This window comes from Mesitornis unicolor, unplaced genomic scaffold (assembly GCF_000695765.1).
Source record: "Mesitornis unicolor isolate BGI_N332 unplaced genomic scaffold, ASM69576v1 scaffold15377, whole genome shotgun sequence".
In the NCBI taxonomy this organism is placed as follows: domain Eukaryota; kingdom Metazoa; phylum Chordata; class Aves; order Mesitornithiformes; family Mesitornithidae; genus Mesitornis; species Mesitornis unicolor.
The window spans coordinates 129,326-146,755 of NW_010194471.1; the positions used below are offsets into that span (position 1 = coordinate 129,326).

General features: G+C 35.3%; 1 protein-coding gene across 1 annotated transcript in view; it reads right to left on the bottom strand.

The window, feature by feature from the left end:
• Positions 1-17,430, bottom strand: part of HLCS (holocarboxylase synthetase (biotin-(proprionyl-CoA-carboxylase (ATP-hydrolysing)) ligase)) — a 111,090-nt gene that overhangs the window by 62,821 nt on the left and 30,839 nt on the right. Inside the window, exon 5 of the mRNA XM_010187819.1 lies at positions 9,257-9,528. Within this exon, the coding sequence (XP_010186121.1) occupies positions 9,257-9,528 (272 nt within the window). The remainder of the gene's footprint in view (positions 1-9,256; positions 9,529-17,430) is intronic.

A 17,430-nucleotide genomic window follows, 5' to 3' on the forward strand; every position in this document is an offset into this window, starting at 1 on the left:
TTCTGTAGTCTGTCTTCATCAGAGTTATATTCAGTAACAAACAGTTCTAAAATGAGTGGTAAGCCTCTCTGATACCCCTGACATCTGCATTTACACCAGTATATCAAACAACTACTTGTTCTAAGGACATCCACTCCTGATTTATTCCAGTGAAGAGTGAAATATTATTTTTAGCCACTAAGGAATTATTTGCATGTTATTCCTCCAGTGTTCATAAATCTCAGTTTCACTGCAACAGTCATATGGCACAATACACATCCTTAAAAGGAAGCTGGTTCTGTAGCAACTAGTTTGTAAGACCAAATTCGTTTCTCCTTTAGACATATGAGAAAATCAAGTCTTGTACTTAAACAAAGCAATCCATTATATGGGTGAAATATTTTAGCTGAAAGATGATGCAGCAGTAAAAAAAATACATTGTTCTCTTTCACTAAGCCCACAGCCCATCTAAGTCTATCAATAAGTTTTAGGAGCTTAGGACATCATAAGTTGCAGATTGAGTTGCAACTGTAAGCAAAATTATTAATTAGCCTCAACAAAATAAAATGCTCCTTTTTCCTCATTCTCTCCAATTTTCAAACAGAAAAAAAATCAAAATGGAACCGCCACATGCTTAAATGCAGTTGTTACCAGCCTTTATGTCTACAGAAGAAAAACCAAACACTCTGTAAATTATCTTTCAGCAGAAATTTGTCATTTGAACAAGGGAGTATTGGGTCTTTGATCAATAATTGGTTTGCTAAGCGCTCTGATGATGTGTAGATTTTGCCTAGTACTGCAATCTTCTAACAAGCCACTTATTTTACCTTAAGCTTAGCATATTTGCTAAAGAAATATTCAGTAAACACAGGTAAGATTTGTTTCCCTTGAATGCTTTTTTTAAATTTCCTCTTTCCTGGAGTGTCTCCAACTCCCTACTTTTCTTTCTCCTCTTGTTTCCTCTTCAGTATGCTTCTTCATTTTCCTCTGCGAATGAACCGACTGATGATCCATTCAAACACAGATCAAATGAAGAATGTCTGTAGGATAGTTTATAGCTGTATTCCGCATTCTGCTTAATGTAATATGCCAGAAAAGCTTTGTGTTTGCAAAAATTCCTTTACAATACGTTTGGGGTTTTTTATGTAAGATAATATCATCAGTAAAAATAGTGTCTGTTTAAGTTTACAAAAAAACATTTGGAAGTTCATCCACGTTTAACAGTTAAGCAACAAGAACAATGCCAGTAAATTCTTTTGAAAGCAACATGAGGTACAGTATTTTATAGCAGTCCTGGGGATCACAAAACTGCAGTGGGGGAACCTCGTTTTTTTAAACACACCATTCTATAGGCCATGACATTTTAGGCTAAATGATATGAGGTGTGATAAATGCAAGCCCTCGTTTGAATACAAACAGATTCTTAAAATATTTTAATAGGAGTATAAGTGAAAATAAATTAGTCCAGTGGGATTTAGGTAAAGAATTCAGATTCTGTGGGATTTTCTTCGTTTACTGCTTAAGTTAGAAATTACACAAGCTTTGAAAGTTTTTGGCTCTGGAAACAATCACGGAATTATTCTGAAATTAAATCACTATCTTCTAACTGGCAGCATAAGAAGAGAGAAAAATCAGGGCATTTATTCTTAATAACAGCGGAACAGGTGCTGTCTAAACTTCCCTAAACAGCCATGCTGTAAGTTTCTTAGCTCCTACTTTAGCTCCCATACTGTTGTAAATCCAACCTCTTTTCTTTTTTTTTTTCCCTAATGAGGGCAAAGAGATGGAGATGTGCAAAATGGAAACTGAAAACCATGACGTTAACTTCAGCTTTCTAAGAAATCTGATTACGCTTTTCTCCCTGTGTAGTCAGAATGAGAAACTGGCATCTCCAGAGAATAATTCAGACTTTGTGTGACCGCACTTAGTTGTAGTTCAGCATTCAGATCCTTATAATAGAGTCAAAACCTAGCACACAGCACGTTTGCCTCCATGGCTGACAACACTGATTCTTCTCATCAGCTTCCTATAAACGATCATCAAAAATCACTCTGCAGACATAATTCCAAGGCTGAGGTAGGCACTATGCATCACTTAAAGCCAGTGTAATGCCAGAGGATTTGCCAAAGCAGTGCATACTGGGCTCCGCTTCTTCTCCAGAATTCTCATTTTCTGAAAAACGAGGAGTCTGTTTGGAACTTGCATGTGCTGAGTACCTCCAGCACACCTCCTTCATAGGTCAAGGGTAAGAAACATATGCAGTGCCCAGCTAAGTGGATTCCTTACTAGTCCTAAACTGAGGCTTCTTCAGAGACAGAGAATGTGAGCAATCCATTAATCAAACACATTATCGAGCCAGTTACGTACCTAACTCCTATTCTGTTTTATTTGAATGCAACATCTTCCATTTATTTTTCCTAGTCTGATGATCACAACAATTACAATGAAAAGGTATGGGGGAGAAATGCAGATCCATGACCTGCCCAAGCCCTGAGCTACTCAAGCAAGTTAATTATGGAGGCAGGAAGGTTGTTTAATTTCACCACATTATCAGCAAATCCAGTTTCGCTATGCCTTACCCTCCCCTTTTCAAGTCAACAGATCATGTCCTACACTGACTTATGCCTGTCTTTGAGGGTTTTTTACTTTATACTATAAGCACATGACTTCATTAGAAGTTATACTCAGATCTGAGCTCAAACCGGTGGCAATAAGGTGGCAGGTTTCCCAGTGCACAGAAAGTTATTTGATGAACACAAGGATAGCCCTACCTGATACGCGTTCACACTGACACTACAGAACCAACACTGTTATATTTAACAACGTGCCACAAAATGATGATTGAAAAAGCATGAAAATCTTTCTCAATAAGGTGCAAACATTAATCGGTAAGTGCTTCTGGGTAGCTTAAGCTTAAGCAACATTTCTTTTTATTAAATAAAAATCATAATTCAAAGGCAGAATTGACAGCCACTGAGCTAGCAAATGAGTAACATTAACATGCATGTAATACGTTGTAACTAATATCATAAATGTATATAACAATGTATTATATATGAGATACTGTATTCTGTAACATATATACTTCTTCAAGATAATTCTCTTCTTCAAAAATATGTGACTTCAGCATTCAATTTTTTCATTTTAATACGAAAAGTCTGGTTTAAAATATGTGCATGAAAACAGCTCCATGTAAAATAAACCAGTAAAATGTTATTTAAACCTTTCCATTTCCAGTCTTTAGCTCTCATTTTAACTATGCAGTCTTACAGGGTTTCCTCTCATATTTAACGAATGATGAGTGCTCTAAGGCTATATGTGTATTCATACGACAATGCAAATTGTTTAGGAACTTCCAGCAGCAGGGTAATACAATATACTTTAAGAGTTCAACACGGGTTAATTGCTCTGCAAAACGGGTATCTTTTCTTTATGACTCAGTTCCCTTTGGGAATACCAAACCTCCCCCTGCACTGACAGAAACCATGCAAGCAGGGGGCCCACTTCATTAACAGAAAGAAAATCTACTAATTTTGCATAACAAAAAAATCGAGAGGAACATAATTTTGCCTTCAATTCCATGAAAAATCAGACACACAAGGTGCATGACAGGAAAATAGGGACCTAATTGTTTAGCGCCCTAAAGAACTGTTCGCAACAGGTGGAAAGAAAGGCACGGAAAATTGACGCAAAGGAGATGACAAACCCTGATACAGAAATCTTTCAGCAAGCATGTAATGAAAAAACAGTATTGCAGAGAAGAGTCTGGGAATGGCACAGAACCAAATCAGTGCCAAAAACTTCCGAATTCCTCCCTTTCTACAGGCGAGGAAGGGAACAGACTCTTGGCTGTATTACAAAAATTCCTGCATGGTCTTTTGTTATCAGGCTGAAGGAGGGCTTTCTTTAACACTGGATGATGCAAAACACTACCAATAAGTGAGTGGAAGAATAAAGTATGACATGTTATACAATTAAAACTAAATTAGCAAAATTTACTGTTGAAATTAATTTGATTTAAGGGAAGCAAACATATTCTGTTATTTGAGCTAATCTCTATCACCAAAGAAAGGCACAAAATATTGAATATAAAAAAAAACCTTAAAAAAACAAGCATGGAAGCAGCTACGCCAATGCACTAACTTTCTTCTTTTGAGAATAAAAATCCCTTCAATCCTATAGAGAAAAGAATACCAACATTTAAAAGTTAGTAAACCCAAAGACATAAAGAACAAAGGAAGATGATATTATATAAAGGCTAAGTTAAATGGGAAGGATCTAGATTAAAAGCATAAAATTCCTTACAGAGCAGTTCTATCACCACTAGTTTCTATTGAGTTTTTAGGTTAGATATTCATTAAGCAAAGCATTCCTACCCCATGCTACCATTTAACAAATAAACAAAGCCAAGGGATCTAAGCTTTTAAAAGCAATATGAACTGTTGTGAGAGCTTTCTGCATGTGAAGTACTCATTATACAAGCTGATAAAATATTTCTGGTTACATATTTGTAGAAAAGATTATGTATACAATGTATGCACCATTAAAGTGCAACTGATTATCAGCACACATTTTTTAAAAATCCAACAGCAATGCTTAGCTCCTTTCAGGAGCATCCTTCCTGCCCACCATGGTATTTTCCAGCTCTCCAACACACATTCTTGAGGGAGAAGGGTGAAGGGTGTTTATCACCTGTTAATATTGGTGATAAAACACTTATTTATAGCAAAACATTAATGTACTTGGATAGTGTATCACCATCCTAAAAGACAAAGATCACTCTTTGAAGACTCTGTACTCCAGCAACCCATATATCTTCAAGAGAGGAAGCCAGAAGGTCAGTGACACAGCAAGGGAGGTGACTGAGATGCATGGAATGACTCACACAAAGCCTCTGTACATAGAGTAAAACATCACAAGGATTTGAAAGGAAAATAAAACTCGCTAAGTACAAAATACAGTTTGTCAATCTCAACTTGTCTTCTTGTGCCTCTGAAGTGCCATTCCAATCTCCTTCAACTATATGCTACTCTTACTTTTCACACTCACCTGTATTAGCAGCACAAATACCACTAAAACATGAGTCTTAAAATAAAATTAGTCCTAATGCTCATTTTGCAAAATTAGATCTGTAGTACAATTTTAAAAATTCAACAATATGAATCTAGAAAAGCATAAAGAAAACCCCAAAGGGAAGTAGTGATGTAAAGGATTTCCTTTTTCAAGGCTTTTAATTGTTTAGGAATTGTTTATTTTATGATGACATATTATTTAAATATCCTATTTGGCAATGATGAAAGCAACTTCATCCCACATTTCATTTCCACTAAAATTCACCATTTTTGTGTCAAACTATTCCTAACAATGGCACTTTGTGCTTCTTAAATACTGGGGAAAAGGGATCCATAATGGCATTTCATATAGAAAATATCACATGCTGGCTTAATCATGTATAAATCAAATCTGCCAACTAAAATATTAAAACAGGATATAAGGTGCTGGTAAAGAATAAAACTGAAATGTATATCTAGTTAATTTATTTTTTAATTAAATGCTTGTGAAACCATTCCAGCCAATTAGAATGTGCTAAAAATACTTCTTTACCAATCTCAAGTTTTGTCTTGAGTCTAATAAGTACGTCTCTACAATGTAACTCCTGTATCACTATACCAGATACATCTTCAAAAATAATGGTTTCATCTTAAATCATGCAATCCCAGGTATGCTCTAAGGAGAGGAAACAGAGGAAGTGGAACTGCTTCTGGCAAGGTTAATCTGTTGAAGTGGCATTAGGATAAATATCTTTGAAGACAAGGTTTCTGAAATGAAACTCACAGATTTCCTTTTAGAGAAAAAAAACAAGGGAGCTTCTAATCTTTGATAAGGAATTAAAATTTTAGTTTAGGAAATTAAAATGGAAATGCTTTTAAAAATAGTCTCAAATGATTCAAGTACAGGTTTTAGCATGAAATCACAAGAGCAATATTGATCATGTTAAACCACATGACACTTAAACAAATCTTTATTTTACAATTAGAATAATGCCATTTAATTTTGGATACCTACAGGTGAATTCACATTTTGCTTGTTTCCTTAGGACACATAAATGTACGCCAGTGATAATACAGTGTGTACGTTAATACACAAACCGCCAAGACCTGCCATCTGGAGAGCTAATGAACAATCAAGGGATCCCAAATTAAACTACAGAATTTTCCCTTAGAATCTTTAGGACAACACTGTCAAGTTCAATCTATTCACTTAGCCTCCAGAATCAATTTTTCAAACTTTATGACAGGTCTAATAGTTTCCACCTGTTTCTCTTGCTTGACTTTTGACTGGCACGTTACCAGCCAGGGTGGAAATGCAGACAAAGACCCCTATTAGGCTCCGGCTGTTTCTCTACTGTGAGGTCGCTCAGCCATTAAATTAGTTCCAGCCCACTTTCTCCTTCCACGTCTTAATTTTTGGGGGGTATGAAGGTTTAGGGAAGTGGAAAGGAAGAGAGACAACAGTTTGACATTGAGTTGGTGGGAAAGGTATAAGAAAATCTAAAGTCACAGAAGTTAATTGTAAATTCAATTATAATTTTCTAACTAAATTTACAATTAATGGCACTAATGAAGCTCTTGAGGTGTCTGTATCATATTTTCAAATATCATAAACTTGGTAAAATTTGAGAGACCTAGGAGAGTAACACGTGCTTATTGCAATATATTAATACATAAACATGGTATTGCAATTTCTTTTCTAGGAATTGTGAATGATCAATAGGTGTCTATTTTTTGTTCAAGAAAAGAAACTCCTTTTTCCTGAGATATGTTTTCTGTCATTCAGGACTTGCAATTAGAAAAAAGTGACATACACATATCCTAACAAATTCATATTGGTTCACTTGGAAGTACTGTAAAAACAGGACAACTTTTTTCTTCAATAAATTTACCTAATAGGTATTTGCATCAATTTCTAGTGGTTTATGAAATGCTATAATCTGTGAAATTTCAAGGTACTTTGCTGAACTGCAACCTACATGAACTACACTATTCTATCATCCATGGCAATGAAGAATTTACAATAACTTCAACTATAATACTTAGGACAAAGATTTAAACTTATTAAAACAAAGATCTTTCTGTAAGATAAATTTCATTGTTCAAATTCTAATCTGACTAGGATCATCTTCCCAGTGTACACTACTAAGAGTCAGCATTTCTAGTTTACACCTTACCTGAAAAATGACTACTCAAGCTGCATCGCAATGGGGAAAACCTTGAAGACCTACATCTGTAAACAGTTCACTACATTTGGGCTACTTAATGTAAAAAAGCAACCTGAGTGCTGATCACTGTGCTGGTACCCCACTTCAAAGATAAGAGAGTAAAGGTTCCAGAGTAATTAAAAAAAAAGACTACTTCTCTTACCTCTCTTGCCTTTCTTGATAATATAATTATATATAAATTGGCCAGACATGATTTTATTTAGCTTGTGATATCTAAATAAATTCACAAAACTCTGAATTATATACTTCATTTTACTGAGATGTGTGAAAAATGTTACTGAGAATCATCACCTAAAACAACTGTCAGAGAAGAAGGGTCCTGACCTATTGAATTATCACTTTGTCGGTTTCTTCACAGTACTTCTGCTTTCAATCCAATGGGCTGAACATGCTGTGAATACTAAAAATTAAGAAGCAAATGCTACAAATGCTTCTATAAAATAACTCTTTTCTTTGTGGCCTCTTATCAAATTAGCATGTCTGTCTATGTCCAAAAGCGATTGCAAAATCAGCTGCAAGATGAGAATGTAGATCAGGGGAGGGTAGTGTAAAAATGAGATAGCAACATTTATTTAATGTGTGCGCACATGAGTACATAGGCATATACAGAGAATAGTTTGGAATGAAAAGTAAATAGTAAAAAAAAAAGTAAAAAGTAAGTTCTATCACAGTGTAAACTGTAAGACTACAAACTGATTTACTTTAATACTGTTATAATGCATCCTCATTCACAGATTGCATGTGTATGTATTTTAAAACAAACCACCTTTATTATTTACAAGAAGGCATACTCTGTAGCTTATATCAGCCTCACAATTTAGGCTCTGTAGCTGAGAACTAAAGCTATTATTGCTAGTTAAGTAATCAGTTACAATAACATTCAACATGATTTAATTGATGATGTTGATTTGAAAATATCCAAACCAAAATTCCTGAGGTTATTTTCAACAGTAAAATTCATCTGCAATTTCTGCAGATAAATTAACACTGATACTCAAAAGTAGCTGCCAAGAAAAGTTATTGATGCAGGTAGAAACACACATAGCGAAATCTGTCCTGAAGAGCACCAACTTCCCAAAGACAGTTTTTTTTCCATCAGACTGTTTCATGAATTGTAACAGTATAGCCTTTGTACATAGACTCCAACCTAAGATTTAGTAACTGTGATTTTCATATCGTTTAATCCCATTCAAAACTCTAATGAACTACCTTCTCAAAGGTATCCCACAACCCATTCACAAGGGTCATCTATGTGATGATGAAAGAATGTCTAGCACAACAATGGGGGATTGGACTAGATGATCTTTTGAGGTCCCTTCCAATCCCTAACGTTCTGTGATTCTGTGATTCTGTGAACCCTAACAGATGTTTTAAAAAGCCCCAACAAAACACTAAAGAGCATTTTAGTGAAATATTCAGTAAAAGGAATGAGAGAAAACAGTAATAGAATGGTTTGGGTTGGGAGGGACCTTAAAGATCATCCAGTCCAACCTCCCTGCCATAGGCAGGGACACCTCCCACTAGACCAGGTTGCTCAAAGCCCTGGCCAACCTGGCTTTTAAAAATTCCAGTAATGTTAAAATTAAGGCCATAATCTACTTAATATCACTTTTATCAAACAACTAGCTTAGAAAATAACTTGTACCAGAAAATGAATATAATCTCCTAAATATATATACTTAATACCTTAAACTTTCTTATGGTGATGTTCATGCTTTGCAAGAGGAATGATTAAACTTCACTGTCAAGTTAACACTTGTCACGCCCAGATCTTCCCACCCTTTATGCTCTAGTATTTCATACATTATCAATTAATATTCTGTGAACACAAAGACCTCTATTCTGTGTCCTATCTCTTTTTTTTTTCCTTTACTTTGGCTAGCTAGGAGCCAACAAATAAACCGGAGAACAAACTTCCTTTATGAATATTTTGTGTTATTATAACTGTAAATTCCAGATCAGAGAGCTTATTTGGTATGGTCAAGATCACTATCTTACCCATCTAGAAGATTCATTGTTGTTGTGGTAACTTCAGTAAAAAGAAGGATCTTTCCAAGCTTTTTTGTTTGAAGATTCTGTTGATATGTCTTCAGGCTGAAATGTGCTGATGAGAAGCTTCCCATCTCAGTGATGACTGGCATGAGAGATGGAGTTATCTCAATTTTTGATTCACAGGATGAAACAAATTTAAGAGACACCTTGCTGGATGCTCTTAGGCCTTCAGCATCTACATTTCCCTCGAGCCATTTCAGAAAAGCAAGATGGATTTCCTGTGGGCAAGGGAAATAAAATAAGACATAGAAATACATGTGAAGACATACAAATATTCTTCCAAGAACATTTTTATTCAAAATAGGAAACTTAACCCAATTTCCTCATCAAAGATCGACTTCTGCTCCTTATTCTAGTCCGGCCAGGCCTAACTACTTGGTAGTCTCCTCCTAGACTTGAGACCACGATCTTTTATAGATTACGCTTAATCTCTCCCTATAACAGAGTCTGTAGTGGTTCTCCTAGATAACAAAGCATGGAATACACACATTCATCCGTATTATGCAGGTATTTCAACATGACAGGTTTCTTTGCTGGAAGCTCTTTAGTCCACAGCTATGACTCAAGTTGTAGGGAGCAGGTAAGAAAAACATCCACTGATTTCTTAGCAGAATACTTGCTAAAAGGGCTCATACCTTCAGCAAACAAAAATTTTGCTACTACTGCCTTATATAAAAAAGTGGCTGTTAATTGGCTAGGTAAAAGAGATCCATGTAAGTCAAGAATGCACACAACTAAGAAAATTCTCCTATCAGTGTATGAAATACAGCTGTATGTATGCTCTGTTGTCCTTGTCCCAGCCAATGGCACAGCTAGCACACATATCTGTGCAAAAAAAACTTTAAATGTGGAATATAGATGTACATACATATATATTTCTATATATCTACACACCAAAACTTTGATTTTTCTCTCCTTTATTTTAAGTTGTGTAGAAATTGATTTTTTCAATGTTGAATAAATTACTGGGACTAGTACCAGTCTGGTGGCACCCTGAAACAACTGTTAGGCATTCACAGAACTCTTTCTAAAGATACCTAATTCTCTTTATGAGAGATTTGATACGAAATGTTTGTCACGTCTTCAGAAACAGTAAGTTAGCAGCCCATGAACACAGATGCTGGGACTTCTTTTTGCTAAGTGAGTAGCTTAGATTTTGAAGAGCTCTCCTTCTAGAGACAAAGTGGCCTTTTGTATGATACAAGAAACCACTAGAATTACGTATTCTATTCTACTGAAAATAATGTATCAGTCATTCTTCCCATCAAATTTTTAAGTGAAAGACATTTGACTTCTAACCAAATATATGTCCCTCCTTCCCATTACTGCCATATCTAAGAACCAGCATACGCACATTTCCTACGTGAGTGCTGAACATAGGTCCAAGCTCTCTTGCCCTTGAACAAGATGCCTCTGAGCTCCAGCCCAACTCTTTAAAACCCACAAACTGCAATTAAGAGCAACCTTCCTATAAATAAGTTTTCTATTCAAGGAATTACTCCAATTTTCCAAATCCTATTGTTTTATCTTAAGAAGGTCCTGTTCCTAACACCTTTCTATACATTTTCCACCCTCAGAAACCACACATTCTCAAGTTTCACAGGGACACTGCTTCTTGTGTGACATTCTTTGTACACTGAATGTCAGCAGACACGCTGGTTTGCAGCCCCATAGCAGGGGCAGCACAGCCTAACACAAAGAAAGGAATGGTCTCTTTCCAAATGCAATCAGGCACCAGCTTCTAAGCCCCAGGACAATCTAAGAGGGACTCAGTAGCTAAATTTAGTTACAGAGAAATTACTTTTCATTTCTCGGCTTTCTAAAGCCCCATCTAAACTCTTTCCATCTAACTCCTTGGATAAAATAGGCTTTAAATATTTTCTTCCCTTTTTTTGAACATGCATTGTAAATTATGATGTGGTATTTAAGGTTTTAAGAGCATTTCTTTGACTTGATCTGCATGAAGCACTTGTATCTTCACTCAGTGTAATATCATAGCTTTGACAGACCGCTGCTAAGTTCTTTACACACTATCTGACTTGTTTTACACACACACAGACTAATTTATTAGCTGTAGCTGATATTTAGGGACTTATACCTTTCATTCTTGTCAGGGACTATATGGAAAAACTGTGCTTAATCAGAAAGTGTGTTTTGCTATTGCTTTCCAAACACAGAAATTCACTTAGCATAATTTAGCATGCAAGTCCTAGACACAACACCATAATTTTAACTCACATAAGGATGGGTTTACAGACTTACAGAAACAGACATTAAGTTAAAAAATAAAGGTGCTTAAAGTACTATTACATTCTAACCAAACAATGAAAGTGCTTGATATTATGAGTCAGAAAGTCTGATGTACTTTTGTCACAGCTTACTTTCTGAAAAGACTGAAAGAACATAAATATGTGTGATGTTACATTATTACAAATACGCCACACAATTCCTACCATTTATTCTCTTGACTATATACTTCCAGGTGATTTTCACCCCCCCCCCCCATAGTTTTTAGGTTTACTTCTTGATTTAATTTTCTTGTTTCTAACACACACTGAACCATTTCAGAATTGCTACATGTGTATAATTATGAAGCTAATTTTTCCCATAATGTACACATTTATTGAGCTGATCAAAAATATAAACATGAGTAATACATAATCAAGAACAGTATTTGATGTTTTTAAATTTCTAAAACAATATGTTTTTACCTTTTTAATAAAGCAAAGTTTCAAGTGCTGTCCAAGTACATGCTAGAAAAACTAACTTTCACTGTAAGAATGTCCTTTGTAGAAAGTTACAGAAAAACAGATACTGAACAAACGCATTTTGGTCCCCACAATTACACTGGCATACAGATAAGTACATTTTTGTATAATGAAATAAACACATACAAGAAGTCGGAGTTAACCTCTGCTTCAACTTCATACGAAAGGAATAGAATCACATCAGAACCTGCACGGTGCCATTTGTTGTCAAGTTCAGGATTCAGCTTCGAATTCAAAACCTATGCCCAGCTGCGTCTGCCGTTCTGCAGCAGCCTCTGGTGGCCGTTTAAATGAAAAGTGTTGGTTCAGGAACTGCCTGGCCTTCCCCACCTCTGGACCAGATCAGGTGTCAAGCCAGGCACCCAACACGAGGCAAGGGAATGCCCAAACTCCTGGCCACTGCTTACCCTGACCATTATCAAAATCCTAAAACACATGAGTACAAGCTCTAAATGAGAATGCAATCAAAAAAAGCTGTAGCTGTCACAACAGTAACAGTACCGACAACAGTACCTGTAGCTATTTACACGTAAAATCATACTAAAATCTGTATTACGCATATTTTATCAGTAACTTACTTTAAGAAAGAAGGCAACATCTTTGCTTTAGAGAATGTACACATAAAACATCGTTTGAAAAATGAACAGATTTACAGGAAATTATATTCAGCTTGACTTCAATTGTCCTATCCAAAACTGATGCAGTGATGATGAATAACAATTTCAGATTATATTTGTGTCACCCTGAAAGAAGCGTAGTTATATTTACAAAGTAAGAATGAAATTTTATGTCAAGCAAAAAACTTGGTGATAAGAGAGCTAATGAGCTTTTCATAGTTAAAATAATCAACTACAAATTTAATATTTATAGCAAGAAATTCTTTTATCCATATTTTAAATGGTAAAAGCACAATATATTTTCAATGCATTTTAAAAAGTTATTACCAAAAGCAGAAAGGCACTATATCAAAAGGAGCTACCCACCACTTCTCACCAATAAATTCTCCCCCAGCACTCCACCAAAGCCCGGCTTAAATCCTTCCAGACAGAAGTGTGAAGAGAGGTGAAATTTCAAAGCAATGACAGCCTCACTGATCTGGTACCCAGAGACAAACAGATCAATTGGCAGAATTTTGCTTGTCAGACTGGAAGTGTCACTAAATGAAGAGTTGTTCTGAGCAGGTAGGGAGACACAGTGGATGTTGATTCACAAAATTCGTAGAAATAGAGTTAAGCTACTGTATACTACATACCCTCAGCTCCTGTACTGATCAGCACAAAGGTTTATTAGGGGTCAGACATTACAATTACCATTTAAACTTTAGTTCAAAAACTTGCAATGTAAAGAAGGAAGAGTAAAAGCTGTATTTTGCTTATGATTTAACATCTGCTTTCTATGATTTTAAGAGTTTGGTCAGGTGTGTGATGAAACTGCTACAGATCAGAAGTTTTCTTCTGCTGTTTCAAATTCTTTTTTATTTCTGTGATCATCAGTTTGACTTTTTTTTAACACTTACTTAATGGTTGAGATTGAACCAAAGGGAGAAAAGAGGGAGACATAACCAATAAAAACCAGCTGTACATGGACCCTTCTCTGTCGCAGCATAAAATAACAGAAAATTACAGCTCCTGATGGAGAAGATTTTGTTTGCACCTGGGCTCTACCAACCAATGAGACTCATGTACAAAGCACATAAATTTTCAATTCTAGTGGTTCAAAATAATCCCAAATCCAAGACTTTATTCTTACATTCTATTTATGTATATAATTTTGATGTATTTTCTTGGTTTTATACATATAAAGCATACATATAAGTTCATATACACACACAGATATATGCAAGTATCTTTCTCATTGGGCATATTTGAGAGCTGCTCTTTTCTACCAAACTCTGTGACGATAAATCTCAAGCTCTCTATCAATGGAATTCTTTGTTAAGACAAAATTCAGTCGCAGCCTAAATTCATTTGGTTTCTATTAAAAACATGCAGGTAAAACTAAATGAAAGCTAAAAATAAAATGTCATAAAACAAACAAACATTAGCTGTCAGTCAACTTGGGAGGAAAAATGAGACGATTTTAATTAGTGATGCTCTAACCAATGACTCAATATTGTGACTATAATATAATGCTCTATTTTAGCTGTTGCTTGTTGAGTGAGATCAAGTATTCACTTTCTAGATACACAGCTAGAACATGATTTAACAATTTTTTCTCCTTCCTTTGTATAAAGTGTAATCATTTCCAAAGAAGTACCTCTATTTTTGCTTCACTGAACTTTAAAAAAGTTTGCAGTTGATCTATTGATTCATATATTATCAGCTGATGTACCGATTAAATCACATACACATATACATTCATTAACTGCCAACAAATTAAGATTATGCAGGCATAAAGTAGCCATCTTTTAGAGGAGCACGTGAATAGCCTGTTTGGAACATAATCGCATTGATAAACATCACACCTTCACTATCACTGACCTGGTTTGTTTGGGGTTTTTTTGTTTGCTTTTTGTTTGTTTGGTTTGGTTTTTTTTCCTGAATTGGCTGTTTTCCAATGAGTATTATTCGGTTCAGGTATGATCTTAAATGTATATATATGTCGTATGATTTCTATAATAGCACTGAAGGAAAAGAACACATTTTTAATAAAGACTGCAGAGCAGTTGGAATAAAATTTCAACTTTAGAAAATAAAATACAAAAATATTTAATTTATAGTATAAAAATACACACATGCATATGCATATACATATACACAAAAAGTATATCCTTGTACTACACAGCTTTGTTCAACAGCCCTACAAGCTAAAGGTGTTGAATTAGCCACTGGAGAGCTTCCATAGCATCTCCTGAATCCAATAGAAACAAACTGGAGTCCAGCGTGGTAGTAAGCAGTAGGCTGGCGCCAGCAAAAAACACAACTACAGTGGCAAGTCCAGCCCCAAATGCTAGCGACTTAGGAGGCCAGCAGTGGGAAAAGTCAGCTATTAGCACAAGAGGGCAAGGTTTTGGCAGACATTTCTGACTAATGAGGCACACAAAATGCTTTTCTGATGCTGTCTGTGCTTTTACTTCCTGTAATAATGCCATACTTTGAGATCTGAAGCAGATGACAGTTTCATAACATGATCACAGCCTCATTTTAAAATCAAGTTCATACTCAGTCAATATAGAAAAATGCTCAAAATAAATATTAAATGGCACCAAAAAAACTTACTGTAAATATACAGAAGATGAAGAAAAAGCATGAATTTACTAACCTTATTGCTTTCAAACCCTAGTAAGTATATACTACCTTCTACTGAGGCTTTGTAAAACATCTTATAAATACTATGTTTAGTACCACAGCCATTCATTAAAAGGTATTGTCTTCTTTTACAAGGCGGGAGAAACGCAGTACAACATATTTCTTTTCAGGAAAAAAATGAAAAAAGGAGGAAAACAAAAACCAAAAAACCCAAACTTGATAGATCAGATGAGGAAAGAAGATCACCTCTTGGTGAACACAGCCTTGACAGAGGAGCTGGAAGAGGATGAAGGAAAGGCCCACTACAATCTCTTCCACAGAAACACTCACAAAGATGGGAGCAACGTTGCTCTTCTCTCCCACAAAAAACACTACTGGCAATTAAGTGGTCGTGGCCATCTTCTCCCAGTTCAAGACTGAGAAAAGCTGTAGATAACAGATGTATTATTTGTGTTTGTGTGTCACAGCCAAGATCTCTAACCAGACAATCAGGCCAAGAGATCTCATCAGATAGTCACAATCACTATTTCAATACTGTTTGGATATCATTAATATGTAATAACATTACCAAACTACACATCAGTCCTAAATTGCCCTTTTATTATGCTAAAGCAAGCGTAAGCTTAAAGATGGATTTTTGTAACAAATGAAATAGAATAAACAGAACTGTAAAACACAAAGGTTAATTACAACACATGCAAAATCTGATTTGAGGCATATAAGATATTCATATACATTTTCAGAAAGAATATATAAAACTTCTCTTAAGAGTAACAGCTTATAATTCATTTCAAAGTTCACTCCTTGTTCAAGGGAACAGATAAAAACTGAGCAAGCAAGATAGTTTCCCTCCACAGCCCCACTGGCTGATTTTAATCTATTTTCAGATTACTTCCAATATTTTCATTTGTTTTACATATTTTATTAATAGAAAGACATATTTCAGCCAAGGTCATTCCTCAAGGCTAAGTCAGGGGTGAATCTGTGCATCTATCTTACTCTATTCAGCACGTAGAGGGCTAATATTTACATGATTCTGTTTTAGTTCATAGTATAAACATTTTAGGAAGGAGAAAAATCCCCGGTTCTCCACTCCCTTTCCCCATCCCCCAGAGAACTTCATAAAGATTTTATTGTAGTACAACTGAGGTGCATTCTTATTTCATGTTCTCATGAACTTCTGTAGTTACCTGGCCAATATTTGCAATGCATTCGCAGGATACTCCATAACTAGGAAATCTTTTTCAGTTTACTAATAATCTTTTTATATTTCCTAAACCCAGATACGATGCAAAATATGAGTTGATTGTGTAAAATATGGAAGGGCATTTAGAAAGATGGCAGGGTTTGGTAACTTTGTAATTCACAACCAACTGGATATTTAGGAGTCTCTAGTGGTTTGGGTAGTTACTTTGGTCTGCAATATACTTTCTCAAGAGAGGCAGAAAAAGCTAATAATTTCTAAAAGATCATTCCAGAGACCAAGTTTCTTGATTTTGTCTCCACATTTCAATGTGTTCTTAAAAACAACTATTACATTACAAAAATAGTTATGCAGTACATCGTTTTAGCAGCATGGGGAGCAGAAATAGTCACATATAAAAGTGGGTTCATTTTGTTGACCAATGTGTGGAATATCTAGTCCAAAAAAGGGAAAGTTTTTTAACAAAGCGTTGCAAGGTATCCTTATCCTTTTTATTGCAGTTACATTTCTTTGACCATGAAACATCTTAGATTTCAACCCCTTCCTAGTCTACATGTCTAGCAACTGCTCATAAATCTGTGCATGAATTTGAATCCAAAATTGAATTTAGCTTTAAAAAGCACTGTATGTAAGCAGAAAATTAATTTATCCAATGTGCAGCGGTCCATTCTAAAAACAGGCTGCAGGGCCTAGGTCAGAATTTACCTACTAATGAAAAATACATCAGATGTTACCTTCTGTAAAGACTGATATCGATAAGGTTAAAAATAAGATAAAAAGAAATCAACTAGCAATGAAAATTAAAAATGGTCTTCATTACAAGTTTTTTATATCAGTATCTCTCTGTTGGCTTTAGCACAGTGTTACACTTAGGTAATGGGTTGCTAGAAGGCAAATGCT